Source organism: Podarcis bocagei (assembly GCF_964188305.1).
Source record: "Podarcis bocagei genome assembly, chromosome: 5".
In the NCBI taxonomy this organism is placed as follows: domain Eukaryota; kingdom Metazoa; phylum Chordata; class Lepidosauria; order Squamata; family Lacertidae; genus Podarcis; species Podarcis bocagei.
Genome location: NC_138129.1, coordinates 25,220,511 through 25,238,459, shown reverse-complemented (window position 1 = coordinate 25,238,459; position 17,949 = coordinate 25,220,511). Strand labels below are relative to the sequence as shown.

Genomic DNA, 17,949 nt, shown 5'->3' with positions numbered 1-17,949 from the left:
ACCGGCCCATAAGACGCACCTAGATTTTAGGGGGGGAAATAAAGGAAAAAAAAATTATTTCCCCCCCAGGTGCGCTGCGCTAATCCAGAAGCTTGGGGCAAGCTGAGGTCAGCGCGCCCCAAGCTTCTGCGTGCCGGCAAGCAGTCCGCTGCCACCCCAAGCCTCCCGCACCCGGCAGGAGGTCCCGCTGGGTGCGCAAGGCTTGGGGCGGCAGCGGACTGCTTGCGCGCACCTAGAAGCTTGGGGCGTGCTGAGCTCAGCACGCCCCAAGCTTCTGCATGCCGGCAAGCAGTCCGCTGCCGCCCCAAGCCTCCCGCACCCGGCAGGAGGTCCCGCCGGGTGCGCAAGGCTTGGGGCGGCAGCGGACTGCTTGCGCGCACCTAGAAGCTTGGGGCGTGCTGAGCTCAGCACGCCCCAAGCTTCTGCATGCCGGCAAGCAGTCCGCTGCCGCCCCAAGCCTCCCGCACCCGGCAGGAGGTCCCGCTGGGTGCGCAAGGCTTGGGGCGGCAGCGGACTGCTTGCGCGCACCTAGAAGCTTGGGGCGTGCTGAGCTCAGCACGCCCCAAGCTTCTGCATGCCGGCAAGCAGTCCGCTGCCGCCCCAAGCCTCGCGCACCCAGCGGGACCTCCTGCCGGGTGCGGGAGGCTTGGGGCGGCAGCGGACTGCTTGCGCGCACCGAGAAGCTTGGGGCCAGCTGAGCTCAGCTGGCCCCAAGCTTCTCGGTGCGCGCAAGCAGTCCGCTGCCGCCCCAAGCCTCGCGCACCCGGTGGGACCTCCTGCCGGGTGCGCGAGGCTTGCAGACACTCGCCCGAAGCAGGGGGAGCCCTCCAGAGGGCTCCCCGTGCTTCGGGCGACAGGCTGCCGCCCCAAGCCTCGCGCACCCGGTCGGACCTCCTGCCGGGCGCGCGAGGCTTGCAGGCATTCGCCCCATAAGACGCACCCCGATTTCCCCTTCATTTTTGGAGGGGAAAAAGTGCGTCTTATGGGGCGAAAAATACGGTATGCAAAAATGGAATTCTGGTGTTCGTGGGTCTGACTATTGGGCAAGATTTGTGAACCAGTGATTTACACATAAGATTCTTACAGGAATATAGAAGAGTGGATAGACTGCTCATCTACAGTGCCTGGTTCTGAAGATCAAACCTGGAACAGGATTGTCTGGTGCAAAGTGACACACCTCATTGTCCATTCTGCTGAACCCCAATTCTCAAACATACTGATTGTTGATTTGGTGTTTAAACCTGCATTTTTTGCTGACTTGGGCTTGCTGGGGAAAGGCAAGATATAAGAAATAAGAATTGGGTAGTGTTTTTGCAGAAAAGCTTTGCCTGAGACTTTGGGATGACACTGCCTGTGGACAGTGGACAGTGCTGGGCTAGACCAGTAGTCTGGTCTGGTCAAATGCTCAAGAAGAGGAAATAGAGAGGTGTGTGTGTGTGTGTGTGAGAGAGAGAGAGAGAGAGAGAGAGATTTTAAATATGGGCCTGGGGGATAAATGTAGGCCCTTGGTCTGGGAAGGTTGATATCCACTGAAGCTACCTCTTAAAAAATACCATTGCTGCTTCCTTTCTTTCAAAGAGACTTTATTGCATTGCATTTATATACTGCCTTTCTGACAAGGCACCCAAAGTAGTTTACAGTTTTAAAATACCCAAACAAATGATGATACACCATGTAAAATTGACCCAGGGGACAAGCCAACTTGAGAAGGCCCTGATGGTAGTCTGCCTTCTTCCTTCTCACAGGGCAGATGATGTCTAGTGGGGCAACAGTCTGTCTGCAGCTGGCCTTGTGGGGTGCAGAAACAGTCCAACCAGGATGTTGTCTCTGCCTCCCTTCTTCATTCTCTTCTTCTTTCTCATTTTATCAGTTATCAATACCACCTACATACTATGGAGAAATTTTTAACTATAACTCTCGTATAGATCATGTCTGTGAGGGTCTTGAGGCAGGCTGTGGCCTAATCCTTGTTTTTCTGCTCATTCCTCATCCACAGCCATCCGCCCAGAGGGAAAGAACAACCGCATGTTTGTCTTCTCTATCAGCATGGCTTCCATCACACGATGGTCCCTGGATGTAGCAGCTGACACACACGAAGACCTGTTGGACTGGGTGAAGAAGATCCGTGAAGCCGCCCAAACTGCTGATGCCAGGGTAGGATATGTGGCCTCTTAAACTTTTGTAAGCCATAGGTGCAAAAGTTGAGGAACTTGTTATGAAGGCTCTTGTGGTCACTGCATGAAATGTGAAAATAAAATTAAATACCTGGGTTCCTGGGTTATATAGGAATGCCCGAAGAGTAACAGACCAGAATGGAGATGCTCCACTCATTATGTTTCGTATCCCTGCAAGTGGTTGGTTCCCTGCTATCTCTGCCATTTAAGTGATTGAGTGCAGTGGGGAGAGGTTTGCTGACTGTCTTGAAGATGTGCCTTTGTAGAAAAGCACACACTTTTCACAATATTCCACACACTTTTCAAACGGCAGTGAAATCCACTTGTCCTGCTGTTCCTGTTTTCTGCTCATTGAATGTTGATTCTGTTAGCCTGTACCTGAACCAGTGCTTCCGCCCATAGTTAATAAACCCTACTGTCTTTTATTCTTTGTCAGCTTTCGGAAGGCAAGATGATGGAGAGGAGGAAGAAGATAGCACTGGAGCTTTCTGAGCTGGTCATCTACTGTCGTCCTGTCCCCTTTGATGAAGAAAGTATGTGCAGATTCCATTAGGCAAATATTGCAAATGCTGTGCAGTGACCCATTGCGCGGCTAGAGCTGATTACTGGCATTAGTTCAGCCTTGTGATGTTTTAGTTGAAGCTTCTAAATCATTGCCAATCTGGCAGGGCAGATTAGTAAAGCTCTCACTGGTAGGTATTTGAAAGGTGTTTGCCAACCATGACAAAAACACACCAGTAGTTGCAATATAGTATTTCTTTTCTATATTGGTTCAAAACCTAATTTGTAATCATTGCAAATTGATTATCCTTGGATATACCGTATTTTTCGCTCTATAAGACGCACTTTTCCCCTCCTAAAAAGTAAGGGGAAATGTGCATGCGTCTTATGGAGCGAATGCAGTCTGCACAGCTATCGCTGAAGCCAGGAGAGCAAGAGGGATCGTTGCGCACCAATTTCTCTTGCTCTCCTGGCTTTAGGGATAGCCATGCAAAGCCTCCTGAGCGCAGTGGGAGTGCTCCTTCCACTGCGTTCAGGAGGCTTTGCGTTGCTTTCGCTGAAGACAGGAGAGCGAGAGGGATCGGTGCGCACCGATCCCTCTCACTCTCCTGGCTTCAGGGATAGCCACGCAAAGCCCCTTCAGGGCAACGGGAGGAACGCTCCCCCTGCCCTGAAGAGGCTTGGCACGGCTATCCCAGAAGCCAGAACAGCAAGAGGGATCGCTGCTTTTGCTGCAGCGATCCCTCTTGGTGTTCTGACTTCGCTTCGCTGGAGAGGCGCTGAACAGCTTTCCCTCTCTGAGCAGTGCCTCTTCAGTGCTGAAGGGGTGCTGCGCAGAGAGGGAAACCTGTGCAGTGCCCCTTCAGCAAAGCGGGAGGAGAAACAGAGCCCCTTCCATTTCTCCTCCCACTTTGCTGGAGAGGCGCTGCGCAGAGAGGGAGATATATATTTTTTCTTGTTCTCCTCCTCTAAAACTGGGTGCGTCTTATGGTTGGGTGCGTCTTATAGAACGAAAAATACGGTACTATTTAGTCATGACTCTGGTTTATCTAATTCACAACTTGAATAATCCCACGGAAGAAAAAGTGGACATAGATTCTTATGGCTTAATTTTTTATAGATGTGAAAATTGACTCTAGATTTCTGAAGTTGATTGATTTGGGTTTTTTTTAGAAATGACTATAAATATGCATATCTATTTGTGGAACTGAAAAGTTCTTTCTCTCCCCACTGCTCTTTCTTCTCCTGTTAAATATTGTGGTGGGATCATTCTGACACCGTATCATTGTCTGCCCTGTTTCCTGTACAGAGATTGGCACAGACAGGGCTTGCTACAGAGACATGTCCTCCTTCCCCGAAACCAAGGCAGAGAAGTATGTCAACAAGATCAAAGGCAAGAAGTTTCTGCAATATAACCGCCTACAGCTTTCCCGCATCTATCCAAAGGGACAGCGCCTTGACTCCTCCAACTATGATCCTCTGCCTATGTGGATCTGTGGCAGCCAGTTGGTGGCACTCAACTTCCAGACACCAGGTGAGACCCTTTTCACTGGGTTGTTGCAGTGGTGTGATGGTTCCTCTCTGTGGTGACCATAGCTTAGGGCAAGAGTATACAACATGGTACCTGCCATATGTTGTTGGACTGCAAGGCCCATCATTGGCCATGCTGGCTGGGAGTTATGGTCCACAATAGCTGGACGACACAAGGTTGGCTAGCTCAACTTAGGGCATGTCTACTTTGCAGGAAAAAGGTATTGCTTCTGCATGGTCTGGTGTCCAGCTACTTGCATTGTTATACTACAATGGACAAAAGCTTTTTGTGCTTGCTTATGATTGGGAGTTGGGCCATATTTTCTTCTTCATTTAATAATATTAATAATAATAATAAATAATAATATCTTTATTGTCATTGCCCCCTCTCGGGGACAACAAAATTACTTGGCTGCTCCATCCACCCAGGTAGGGCGCTCCACACAAAATCAAAACAACTATAAAAACACTAATTAAAACAATACAGTATAATACAGCAAGGAAGATTAGATGACTTTCAAAGTCCAGGCTTCCCATTCAGGGCCGAGATCGCTCTGGGGAAGAAGCTGTTCTTAAGACGGCTTGTTCTTGTCTTCATCGTCCTGTATCTCCGTCCGGACGGCAGGAGCTCGAAGAGACAGTGACCAGGATGCGATGGATCTTTTACTATGTCCAGTGCCTTCCTATGGCACCTTGTGGCATAGATCTGCTCTAAGGTGGAGAGTGGGCAGCCAACAATGCTCTCTGCTGCCTTAACAACTCTGCACAACCCCAACCTGTCCCGGGTAGTACAGCTTCCGTACCACACACATAAGCCATAAGTGAGCATGCTCTCAATGGCACAGTGATAGAAGGCAAGCAGCAGTTTCTGCGGAAGATGGTTTTTCCTTAGAATTCTCAAAAAGTACAGTCTCTGCTGCGCCTTCTTCACAAGCCCCCTTTTATTGACACTCCAGGACAGATCCTCTTGTAATTCAGTGCCCAAAAATCTGAATGTTGTTACCCTCTCCACACAGACCCCATCAATCAAAAGTGGCTGGACATTGCTCTTCTGTCTCCTGAAGTCCACCACAAGCTCCTTTGAATGTTTACCTATAAAGCCTTAAATGGCTCAGGACCAAAATACCTCAAGGACCGCCTCTCCCCATATGAACCTACCCAAACCCTGAGATCATCATCTGAGTCCCTTCTTCTTGTGCCTCCCCCACATGAGGTCCGGAGGGTGGCAACACGAGAATGGGCCTTTTCTGCAGTGGCTCCCTGTTTCTGGAATGCTTTCCTCAGTGAGGCTTGCCTGGTGCCTTCATTGCATGTCTTAAGGCAGCAGTCAAAAACGTTTCAACCAGGCGCTTGGCTGATACTCTGTGGACTTTGAAATGTGTCTGGGAGAGGGGGGGTGTTGCTTTGCTTTGCTTCTGCTTTTGTTTTATTATATATTTTGTCTTTTCATATTGTATTTTTATGTTGTGAATCGCCCTGTGGTCTTTGGGTGAAGGGAGGTGCACAAATCAAAAGAATAAATAATGTTAGCAGTTTTTTTTAAAAAAATGGATTGTGCTGGGTTGGTACATATGTCAGCGTAGCTAGGATGCTGTCTCAGAACAAATTTATATAACCTTAAAACCGGGGGAGCCAACATGGCAACCTCCAGATGTTGTTGGACTACAACTCCCATCATGCTGACCCAGATGGGAACTGTAGTCCAGTGAAGCCTGGATGAAATTGTTTTGAGAGCCAGTGTGGTGTAGTGTATTGCTTCTGCATGGTCTGGTGTCCAGCTATGGTCCAGAGCGGTAGACTCGTAATCTGGTGAACTGGGTTCGCTTCTCCGCTCCTCCACATGCAGCTGTTGGGTGACCTTGGGCCAGTCACACTTCTTTGAAGTCTCTCAGCCTCACTCACCTCACAGAGTGTTTGTTGTGGGGGAAGAAGGGAAAGGAGAATGTTAGCTGCTTTGAGACTCCTTAGGGTAGTGATAAAGCGGGATATCAAATCCAAACTCCTCCTCTTCTTCTTCTTTTGGCTACCCTTGCTGCAAAATGTGAGAATGGGCATGCAGGTGTTGAAGTCTGAAAGTAACCACGGTATTGCCTCATCCTATTCAGGTGTCAATTGTAACGAGCCTTTCAGTGGCGGAAGATACTTTACTGTGCCCTCCTAGCAGCATTATCAGTATGGTTAATTATCTTTGCCTTCTAAAAGAAACTGCACCTGAGCTGTTCAGCATTTTGTGAGCTGGCCAGCTAGCACTGACTTTCCTTAGGGGCCTCATTTGAACACGGGTGTTATGCCCTGGATTGTCCTTAATTGTACTGCATAGAACTGGAGCTGTTCCTCATCAAAGCCCCCTGTGCTTTTGCAGATAAGCCAATGCAGATGAATCAGGCCCTGTTTATGTCTGGAGGCCGATGCGGCTTCATGCTGCAACCGGGCAACATGCGGGATGACATCTTTGATCCCTTTGACAAGAGCACTCTGCGGGGGGTGGAGCCGCTTTCCATTTCCATTGAGGTTGGTGTGTTATGCTCTTCTCTGCATGCCTGCTATAACAAAGCCTTATTTTGACTTTGGTTTGCGTGAACATGTCCCTTCTCCTACAGCCCCAGGCTTCAGAATACTGCTACATTACATCATGAAGAGACATTGTGTGCGTGTAGTATATTTATTTCTCCACCTACCTGATCCTCTGGCCCTGCCCACCACCAGCATGGAGCCCTGAGAAAGTTGCCCACAAGGGAATGCAACTCTTGGGCTAAAATATTTCCCCCACTTTTCATTTTTCATAAAAATACCATGCACTGAAGTGCCTCCTCCACTAGAGGTCCGGAGGGTGGCAACACGAGAATGGGCCTTTTCTGCAGTGGCCCCCCACTTGCAGAATGCTCTCCCCAGGGATGTTCATCTGGTGCCTTCATTATACACCTTTAAGTGCCATGCAAAAATGTTCCTCTTCAACCAGGCCTTTGGCTGATTAATATTCTATGGCCCTTTCAAGGTGTTTGTTTTGGTGGGGGCAGGGGTAATTGTTTTGATTTGTTTTTGTTTAAATTATTTATTTGGTTTTCTTTATCCTGTATTTTTATCTTGCGAAGCACCCTGAGATCTTTGGATGAAGGGCGGTATAGAAATTTAATAAATAGTAGTAATTTTGTAAGCTAAGGCTCTTCTCTCCTATCAAACAAATTACCAAATGTTGAGCCTGATGTGCTTTTGTCTCAGCTGGAATAACAATGGACCATCTTACATCAGTGTGCTGAGTAGCCCTCTAGAGATGGAACCAAATAGTCAATGCAGATTGAATTGAAATAGATGACAAAAGGGAGAAGAGGCACACCAGGACTGCACGGTGTGGGGGCGGAGGGGAATTCTATAGGGGCCGAAAAATGGCAGCATGCAACCTTTTGCCACCCATAGGTGGCACCCTCCACTTAGAAACCTCATGCGTTCTGTATTTAGCTGGGGCTCAATGTAAAAGCATTGTTGTGACTCTGGCTTCATAATTTAAGTCAAGTGCAAAGCAGGGGAGCAAAGAGCAGGGTGATTTGTTTGTCGCTCCTGTCCCAGCACACACCACCAATTCTGTCATTCTGTTGTCATTCTACTTTTATATAGAATGAAAAGGGCATATGAGAGGCAGGACAAAAGATTTCTAAATCCTATCTAGGGTTGTTCATGCTGATTGGGATTCAGTCATGATCAACCAGCCACTGAAAGCATGGGACTAAGTTAGTTATGACTGACTTGTTCCAGCGGCTTCAGTGAGACTCTCAGTGTAGTCCCTGTGCATGTTTGCTTGGAAGTAAGTCCAACTGTATCCGATGGGGCTTCCGCCCAGGCATGTATACATGGAATCAGGGTCAATTATTTTAGGCTCCTTCATAAGATATCAGATGGGCAAGTGCCTGTAAAAGTTTTCCCTCCATTTCTGCATTTTTAATGCCATCCAGTCAGACCCTGTGTAGACTTCAGTTCTGTACCCACCATGTGAGGAGACTAAACCTCTTGTTTGTGCAACCTTAGCCTCCTGGGGATGGGATGAAACACTCATCCCCAGCTCTTCAGGTTGCCCATGCATCACTTAGGTGTTGGCTCTCAACAGACTTACTATGTCTTGTTGGAGAAAGCGGTCCAGGGGCCACAACCAATTGTATTTAGTTTCAATGGATGAAACGTTTTGTTTGTTTGTTTTGAAAACGTTGTCTGTGCTGGAGTTACCTCAACAGATTGAGGAATCGGCCTCTGCTGCAGTGTGCATAGCCATTCCTCAAACTGTGCAAAGCAATGGCCTAATTTTGGCTTCCCTACCTGCCCTGCATAGGTCCTCGGGGCACGACACCTTCCGAAAAATGGAAGAGGGATTGTTTGCCCCTTCGTAGAGGTTGAGGTGTCTGGAGCTGATTATGATAACGCAAAGCAGAAGACCGAGATGGTGGGTGAGTATCCGAACTACCCAAAATTCAGACGGGTTGCAAGGCATGACAGTGTTGTTTGTAAGTCCACGCCAGGGCCGGATTTAGGTTTGATGAAGCCCTAAGCTACTGAGGGTAATGGGGCCCTTTATATGTCCAGTTCTCCTTTGTCAACATCAAATTGTCACTGTTTTTTGTGTTGAATATATGCTATATGGTAATTTATGGACCTAATAGGTATCTAAAGCCATTTGCACATGCAGAATGTAGGCACTCTATATATAGAAATGAGCAAACCGGTGATATTTTAGGGAGCAGGCTAGCAGACGGGGCCCATTACTTACAGCATAGGAGCCTACACAACACAAAACACTGTTGCTGTATGTGGGTTTTATTTTATTTGTTTTTTATCTTCTATTTTGGAAATATACATCTAGGGTTTTTTTCTAAATTTTTGGGGGGACCCCAAGAGAGTGGGGCCCTAAGCTATAGCTTGATTAACTTATATGTAAATCTGGCACTGGTCCAAGCTAAGAAGAGGGCCTCGAAATATTCATCGCTCCTGTCACTCCTGTAAACCAACTTCCTTCTCATCCCCAGACGTATATGTGTACTTTACATTAGGGGTCCCCTTCCTGTTGCTCTCTTACTCTGGCCTCATGCCTTCAGCTCAGTGTGTGAAGACAAGATTTTCAAAGATTTGCTGTAACACTAGCCAGTCCCAAGCACACTGCGGCCTCTTTGAGGTGGCAAGAAGTGTTTCCTGTTCACTGAACCAGCTTCCTTCTCATCGCCAGAAGTATATGTGTACTCGGTGACCTGACATTTGGGGTTTCTTCCTGTCATGCTCCTTACCCTGGCCCCTGGGCTGCTTTTTCTCATGTCTCAAAATCATTGTGTGAAGGTGAGGTTTTCTGAGCTTCATTCTAGCACTGGCCAGTTCCAAACAGTCTGTGATGTGGCAAGGAGTGTTTCCTGCTCACTTGACATGCAAGAAATGCTAGGCAAAAGAGGGGGTGGAAACCACTCTGGTGCCAAGAGTGGAAGCTACAGTCTGCTGCAGAAATGAGATTGTGTAGTAGCAGATTGCTTGATATGCATTAGATTACTGAGGTGGCTGGAAAAGAAATGGAGACATGGAGTTGATTGTACGAATTGGCCTAGTCATCAATAAGGAGCCTGTTTGTGCAGCCCTGGCAAGTTCTTGGAGCATTTTGTCCTGTGTTAATGAAGAAACACTTAAGGAGTCTCGGAGAATGCTGTGTCTCAGTAAGACAGGAAAGAGTCCAAGATCATCATCTTAGGAGGGAAGTGGGGAAAATGGCAGGTGAACTGTGACACTAACTGCAGCAATAAATGTGCCATACATGCATGTTTGTGGTAGCTTAAGTTTGAGAGCCCGTCTGATTGCATTGGATTTGGAGTTGAACAGCTTGGCCTCAGGTCCCTGCTCTGCCCTGAACTCGGTTGCATGGACTGGGCAGGTCTCAGTTTAGCCTCATTGTGGAAGGCAGTTAAAGTGGTGACAATTTTGGACAACTCTCTGAAAAAATTGCACCCTTTTCCACATACCTGTCTATGATGTGCACCACCTGCTCTTCCTTGATGATGGGTAACAACAGATGCCATTAAGCTGGTGCCACAAACACATGTGAACACTCCTCTTAGAGGCAGCACCCCCATTCCAGGCAAACAGGTTGGTGCTTGGTGCTGTGGAACAGCTTAGAGATTCTGGAAGATGGTTAACGAAGGATTAGGGATGCAGGAAGGTGAGCATTCCCATCAGGTACTTGCAAAGGTCACAGGGCTCTCATGGTTTCTTGAATGAAGTCATGCAAGAAAACAGTCACTCCCCTCTCCCGAATTGAAGGCTTGCTCTGGGAGGGGAGAGCGTTTAGGATGAGGTTCTGCTCCATTGAGAGGACTGTTGCCCCCACTCCCCAGCAGCAACCCTTCAAGCCACACCCTATACAAAACCATGGAGAATACAGCTCTCCCCCCAAAAAACTTCATTTTAAAATAGCCCCTTATGTAAAGCAATGGGCTGGTCTTCTACATGCTGTGAAGGGTGGTAGATGGAAGCAGCATCAAAGTGAGGTGGGCATTGTTACAGGTGGGTTGTAGCTGTTTTTAATTCTTACCTGATTTGTACTAAGGGCAGGGTTCACTAACTTTAAACTGGGAAGGTTAATAAATGGATGTGAAGAACTGTGGCCCATTTAAAACTGCTGCTGTGGAAGTTAATTTCCAGAGAGTAGCTCTGTAATCCATTGTTGACAAAGGAGTTCTGCGACACTAGAGACTTAGCAGCTTACTGTGGATTAAGCTAAACGACTGTTAAAGTATTGAACTACTTTCTTTTTAAAATACCGGAAATGATAGACATTGTATGTTTGTTTGTTTGTTTGTTTGTTTGTTTAATATAGTGGACAATGGCCTGAATCCTGCCTGGGCTCATAAGTCGTTTCACTTCCATGTCAGTAACCCAGAGTTTGCCTTCTTACGGTTTGTTGTGTATGAAGAGGATATGTTCAGTGACCAGAACTTCTTAGCTCAGGCCACATTCCTGGTTAAAGGCCTGAAGACAGGTATGTGGTTGAAAGGTGTTTCCAATATCTTTGGAAGCATATTTCTGCTGATATGATTCATGGGAGCATAGATGTTGTCATGCAATCAGTGAAAAGTTGCATTGTAATAAATTGCAAACATCTGTTGTTAACTGGGTGAAAAAAGCAAGGCTGCAATCCTAACTACACTTAACTTGGGAGCAAATTGGGGAGTCACTCCCTGCAAAGCATAATCTGTAGCCAACATGTGTTTTTGGTTTGTTGATTGTGGTTTGACATAAAATAAGCCAGGGATGGTAGTTTGCGTACTTTGCGCCTAAGGCAGTGATGGCCAAACTTGGCCCTCCAGCTGTTTAGGGACTACAACTCCCATCATCCCTGACCACTGGTCCTGTTAGCTAGGGATGATGGCAGTTGTAGTCCCAAAACAGCTGGAGGGCCAAGTTTGGCCATCACTGGCCTAAGGCGTGAAAAGGCCCTTTTAGACACAATCATAGTAATACAGTAACTTTGGTTTGCCATGATGTATGAATAGGGCTGGTGAAACTACATGACTGCAGTTAGTTGGCTCCCATTGTAGCTCCTTTTGTTGTCTTTTAGGGTACCGAGCCGTGCCTTTGAAGAACAACTACAGTGAGGATCTGGAACTGGCTGCCTTGCTGGTGGAAATCGATATCACCCCTGGCAAAGTAAGTCTTACGCTCTTTAACTATTGATGGAGCTGTGCAGTGTCCTGCAAAAGACTCCCTAAGCTGAGGCTGAAAAAGTTGAATATGTGACAACTGTCTTGTCTCTTTTTGATTCTGAAGCAGGAGAATGGGGAGATTAGCCCCTTTGGAGCTTCGGCCTTCCGAGACAGGTCAGCAGATTCTCCAAGCCAGCAGACGGGAGGCAGAACCAGAGAAGGCTCCTTTGAAGCCCGATATCAACAACCATTTGAAGATTTCCGGATGTCACAGGAGCAGCTAGCAGACCACTTTGACAATCGAGACAGAAGGTAAACTCAGTAGGGATTAGGTGCTCTGGATATTCAAGGTAGACTGATATTCTTAAAGTCAGGTAATGTCTCCTAGTCAGTCATTTGGGACTTGGCCATTTATAGTGGTGAGCTTCAGTCCTTTCTACAGGTGTCCTTACGTATTGCGGAGTTTGAAATGTTGCATAGCATAAGCAGCCTTTGTCTTAATGTATTATTTCCCATGGGAAGCTTCCTGACTTGCAACTGAGCCATGCATGCAGAAGGAAAAATGTTGTGCTTTTATAAGGCTGGCCTTGCAAAGTCCAGTAAGCATGCACCCAGATAGGAGAATTATCATTTTTCTTTGTTTTGGGAAGAGGGTTGATTCTGCTGGAATGCCAGCCTTCCCTGACAGGGAAAGCAAGCCCCCTCACTGCCTGCAATGCTGTCAGCATCCCAAATGATTGTGGCAGGGGGTTGCTAAGTTCTGCAGGGATATGTTGGGCAAGAGGCAATGTTTTGACCACCTCCCCCACAAAAGCCACGAGCTGGCTAGTCCCATGGGAACAGGGAACATAGAGGTCTGCTCCCATTGCATGCCTCTTGGGGATGGTACTACACATTCTGAGTGGAACTGCTGAATGGAACCCCTCTCATTCTCTGAATAGCCCTGATGCACTGTTCCCATGTGTGGCAGTGGGAGGGTGGGAACAATGGCCTAGGGCAGCAGTTCTCAACCCGTGGGTCCCCAGATGTTGTTGGACTACAACTCCCATCATCCATAGCTAGCAAGAGTTCAGGGATGATGGGAGTTGTAGTCCAGCAACATCTGTGGACCCACAGGTTGAGAACCGCTGGTCTAGGGGGTCTTGTTCTGCATGCAAGAGATGTATCATTGATTGGGGAAGTTTTCAGTGGTTTCCCCTCAAGTGGGGGAAAAAAAATCAGATTGCCAGACAAAATATTCCCTGTGCAAAATTGCCATGGCAACAGCTCCTCATGAGAAACCATAGCATCAAAAAGTAAGAATCGAGCCTCAGAGACGGCAGGTGCTAGCTGCTAACAGCCAGTTCACATATTGATCGTTTCCCAGTCATAAAAGATGGTGTAAATTTATCTGATTATTATAGAGTAAATGCATGACTAAACTTTGGTACCCACCCACCAACGTCCCATAAGGTTAGTAGGTGCCAGTGTGTTGTAGTGGACAATGTGTTGGGTTTGGATGAGACCTGGGATTAAATCCTGGTGCACAAGATGGCCCCGACTGGTCAAATCCCTGCCTCTCCAGCTCACTTTCCTAACAAATGGTTGTAAAGATAAAAAGGAGGAAATCTTGAAGTTTCTTAGCAAAAGGACAGGATGCAAAGGTGGATAAAACAAAAATGCCATTACATTTTCCTCTCAAGAAAATCAGCACAGTGTCACTAGATACGTGGCTCTTGAAGAAATCCCTCAATGCACTTCCAAATGTAACTTGCATTTTTATGGTCTACTAGAGAGCTGTATTGTTTTTCAACCCCTTTTCCCCTTCCCTGCAGGGTCCTGCGAAAGACACGGGTGAATGGGGACAACCGCCTCTAACCCAACCTTTGCCTGCTGTAAAGCACCCTCCAGTGCTTGTGATTCTCACGGATTGCTGTGAACTGGTTTCTATGGAAACGTCACTGCTTTGGCCTACTTTCAGGCAGCTTTTCGAGTTTCTCTTCCGAAGGGTGTTCAAGTGGAGAATTTTTTTTAAAAAAAGAATCTACGAATCAATGGTTTCATTGTCTTGACCATGACCTGTAACAAAAACTCAACAGCAACAAGCCGTAAACTTAGGTGTGCTGAACGTGTATGTCTTTGTCAGTACCTAAGGCTGGATGCAGTGGCCTCTCATCGACATCCTTCTTCCCCAAGACTGTAGTTTATAGAGAGGATAATGCCCTCAGAGCTGTCCAGCAGAGCCTACAGGACCTGGATCTATCTATCGTATTATTATTATAGTTATTAAACTCCTTAATCACAGCTTGTGCACAGAATGTGAGGTGATTTCCATGGCAGAAGGAAGTAGGAGCTTTTCTCGTGGTAGTCAAGCACAATCCTGGTAGGACCTACCAGGCCCGGCCTCTGTGGCCATCTCAAGCTATGCAAGGCCCTCGAGTCTGTCTTTCCCCAAACAAAATGTTACTAAAAGTGGATCATGTATTGCGTTAGCTACGGTTTTAGGCACACAAAGTGGCCACCTATATAATCTTCCTTTGGGTGACCAATTCATTGAAAAGTGTGAGGCAGAATCACATGAAGACTACATTCTACTGTTTAAAAGTGACTGAGATATAAAGGGTTGAGGAGGGGAGGAGAAACCTGAGCCAAAGGCAGCTCTGCGGGAGTTAGAGCTCTTGCCACTGAAACAAACTTTTTTTAATTTGCTTCCCGTTCTGTTGAATTTCAGCCATCACTAATGGGCCAGGTATGTGCAGCAGAAGCTGTGGGCTCTTGCACCTGGTCTCCCTGAAGAGAGGCACTGTGGCTGTGGCCAAAGTTTCCAGGCCAGGAAAACTACAAAAGGCAATTTTCACTTGCTCTGTGACTTCACTGTTGTACCTCCTTATGGGGCAGGGTGGTGGGGCAGGGGGAGACTTCTGCATATTGTCAAGCCATCTCCCCCTTTCTGAGGAAGCCACTACCAGTGTCCATGGACTCAGGCCACAGGAATTAGGCCATCTTCTTCCTGCTGTGGTTGAGCAGGTGGGGGCAACTTTAACCAGTCATTCCATGTTGACATGGCAGCAGTGATAGTTGTGCTGCTGTGCTTTACTAGAGAAGCTATACCACCCTTCCAACAGAACTGAGTTGTTTTTATTTGGGCGTCCCAGACAGGAGCAGGAGGCGAACATGCTCCAGTCTCCAAAGGCAAGTTCCATTTTCTGTGGCAGTATTTACTATATATTGTTTGACTCTCTTATGAGGAGCAGAGTCCTGCCTGACTCCTCCTGTCCTATGGATTCTGATCAGCCGGCTGTTGGCTGGGACGGATCAGACTGCACAATAAAAAATCCTCAAGTAACTTTATTTTAGTCTTTCCTTGTGTTTTTGTTTGGTGGAAGCCCCAAAGCCCTGCCTTTGGAATACTTCACTGAGATGAAGAGCTGTTTTCACATGTGACAAATTTCCAGGCTGGACAACCCTTCCCACTAATTGGGTGGTGCTCAAGTGCTTCAAGGAAATCCAATTGCAAGGAAGCTTGCTTAAAAAATGGAACAGAAGAAGAGCCTGCTGGATCAGGGCAATGCCCCACCTAGGCCAGCATCCTGCTCTCACAGATGCCTGTGGGAAACCAGCAAGCAGGATTCGACCACAAGAGCATTCATGCCTCCGGTGGTTTCCAGCAACTGGAACTGCACACAGAACCACAATGTATTTGGCTTACTATAGTTGCCTGCTTATAATGGACAGGAAAGTGGATGGAGCAATGGACTGTCACCAATGCAGGTGTGCAAATTAACCAAATTGTTCAAAAAGCAGCAGCTTATATTGCAATTTAGGACAGTTGGATGGACTCATAAACTTCACAGCAGGGTAGTGAGTTATTTAAATGTCAATACACCTGTTGGGGACAGAATCATTTTCTCATCTCATAACCAGAGTTTGGGACTTTGCACTCATGGATCTCGGTTCACCAAATCACACTCTAAATCTAGCCACAACATAGTGACAACTTTATGGAAGGAGCCACTGTGGCTGTTGTGTTAATAGACTAGTTACAGATAGGTAGCCGTGTTGGTCTGCCATAGTCAAAATAAAAAATTCCTTCCAGTAGCACCTTAAAGACCAACTAAGTTAGTTCTTGGTATGAGCTTTCGTGTGCATGCACACTTCTTCAGATACACACTGTGTATATCTGAAGAAGTGTGCATGCACACGAAAGCTCATACCAAGAACTAACTTAGTTGGTCTTTAAGGTGCTACTGGAAGGAATTTTTTATTTTGACTATGTTAATAGACTGTCAGACTAAGGCCAGGGAGACTCAGATTCAAGTACACACCCAACATATAATTCATGGGATGACCTTGGGACCTACCTCACAGGGCTGTTGGTGAGGGTAAACTGGAGGGTGAGGCCCATGTAAACTGGTACTCCTCAAAGGTGGTGTATAATGAAATAGACAAATTCAGAGAAAATTAGCCCAATGCAACAGGCATCGCTTCTCTGTTATACCCCTTTCCCTCCCACCAAGATTGACAAGCTACAAATGTGCTTTTCCCCCTTGCTGTTTATTAGGAACAACCAAAAAGGTCTCATATCACCAAACTGTACAAGCAAGCTCTTCCCACCCTCATAGCCACATATACAAAATGAAGGGAAACTTGCAGTTCACTTCGCAGAAGTGGCGTCATTGCTGAAAAGGAGCGAGTGCCATCATACCAGGAGCCAGTTCCCTCTGGCCAAAGGAGAACTGGCATTCACCCGCACCAACACCTTCAGCTTTTTCCTCTTCAAAAAGTTTTACCAAAAGTACAAAAAGAATCCAATTTTTCTTCACGTAGTTTGTAAGTTAGCCCCCCCTCTTTCCCCAATACAAAAGCAGACCACCACCCATCCAAAGCTTGGTGCTAAAGGCCCTTTTTCAGCTACATTACAGCAATCTTGTGGATAAACCAAATTTCTATGGTGCATTAGAAGGTGCAATTTACAACAGTTTTCCATCAGCTTTGAAAGTCAGTAAGTGTTGCGGTCTGCTTTATAAGATAATTTCACCGAAGTTGAAGAAAAACGGATGATAATAAGTTATTACCCCACCTATCTGACTGGGTACCCATAGCAAAAACATCCTAAAGATAGAAACTATCCAGGAACATTTGCAAATGTTCTTACTCATTTGTTCCAGGCATTCAGGTTACCTGCTAGGATTTTCCCATAATAAGAAAAGCGTGGTAGGGATAAAACCAAGAGGTGAGGGAAAGGAAGGAGCTCTAATTCAGTAAGAGCAACAATTCTTGCTCTGGCACAGACTGCTGAGAGGTCTTTTTCACTTGAGAAAACCCCACTGTTTGCATGTCCTTATATTAACTTTCATTTTTTAAATAAAACGTATCCTTCATCAACATGATCCAGACATCATCTGTCATTATCAGAAGACCTGGAAATGAGAAACGGGCGAAATGGCATCAAGTAAAAGTAGGAGCCCTAATTTTTTATGGACTTTCCTCTATACACACACACAAACACACACACACAACCATCCAGTAGGCCAGCTGCCATTTGTCTCTTTCCAATTTGCTTTACAGATTCAGAGGCACCCAGCCAGTGTGGCCAATGGGCAGGCATGATGGGTGTTGCAGCCCAATGGCAGCTGGAGGGGCACAGGTTGAGAAAATTGAGAGCAAACTATGGAGAGGCTCTGCGGGGGGGGGGGTGCATTCTCCATATTGTGCATGCCAGTTCAAACATTAGATTTCTGAGACAAGTGAAACAATGCTTATACACTAGGGCTGGGCAATATCTGGTTTTCAGCTACACATCACGATATACCGATATATCATGATGTCTGAAATAAGAATGCAGTTACAGTTGTAGAGGCAGAGGCTGGCTTCATGATTTTTTCCTGCATTGTGATATTTGCTGGTGCCTGCTGTTGTGATTCGCTGCCTTCTGCAGCTCTCTCTCCCCCCCCCCCCCCACAAAATTCACAATATGTTGCCATGTCAAAAATTATGAAACTGATATCACAATATGGTCTTCAAACTGGTTTTGGATGATCTATCGATCTACCGCCCAGCCCTTTTATACACACTGAATTATTAACACATGAATCCAGTTCTGA

General features: G+C 46.6%; 1 protein-coding gene and 1 long non-coding RNA gene across 3 annotated transcripts in view; one reads left to right on the top strand and one right to left on the bottom strand.

Annotated features, from left to right (window-relative positions):
* Positions 1-15,196, top strand: part of PLCG1 (phospholipase C gamma 1) — a 98,903-nt gene extending 83,707 nt beyond the window's left edge. For both annotated transcript variants that reach the window (XM_081196019.1, XM_081196018.1), the window contains exons 24-32: positions 1,997-2,154; positions 2,611-2,707; positions 3,985-4,209; positions 6,568-6,716; positions 8,524-8,638; positions 11,041-11,202; positions 11,782-11,870; positions 11,991-12,178; positions 13,681-15,196. In XM_081196019.1, the coding sequence (XP_081052145.1) occupies positions 1,997-2,154; positions 2,611-2,707; positions 3,985-4,209; positions 6,568-6,716; positions 8,524-8,638; positions 11,041-11,202; positions 11,782-11,870; positions 11,991-12,178; positions 13,681-13,723 (1,226 nt within the window). In that variant the 3' untranslated portion in view covers positions 13,724-15,196. The remainder of the gene's footprint in view (positions 1-1,996; positions 2,155-2,610; positions 2,708-3,984; positions 4,210-6,567; positions 6,717-8,523; positions 8,639-11,040; positions 11,203-11,781; positions 11,871-11,990; positions 12,179-13,680) is intronic.
* On the bottom strand, positions 9,066-11,015 carry LOC308588461. Its single transcript, XR_014008790.1, has 2 exons — positions 10,112-11,015; positions 9,066-10,076 (listed from the first exon to the last, which is right to left on the bottom strand). It is a non-coding gene; the product is annotated as an uncharacterized lncRNA (long non-coding RNA).
* Positions 15,197-17,949: the final 2,753 nt, after the last annotated feature.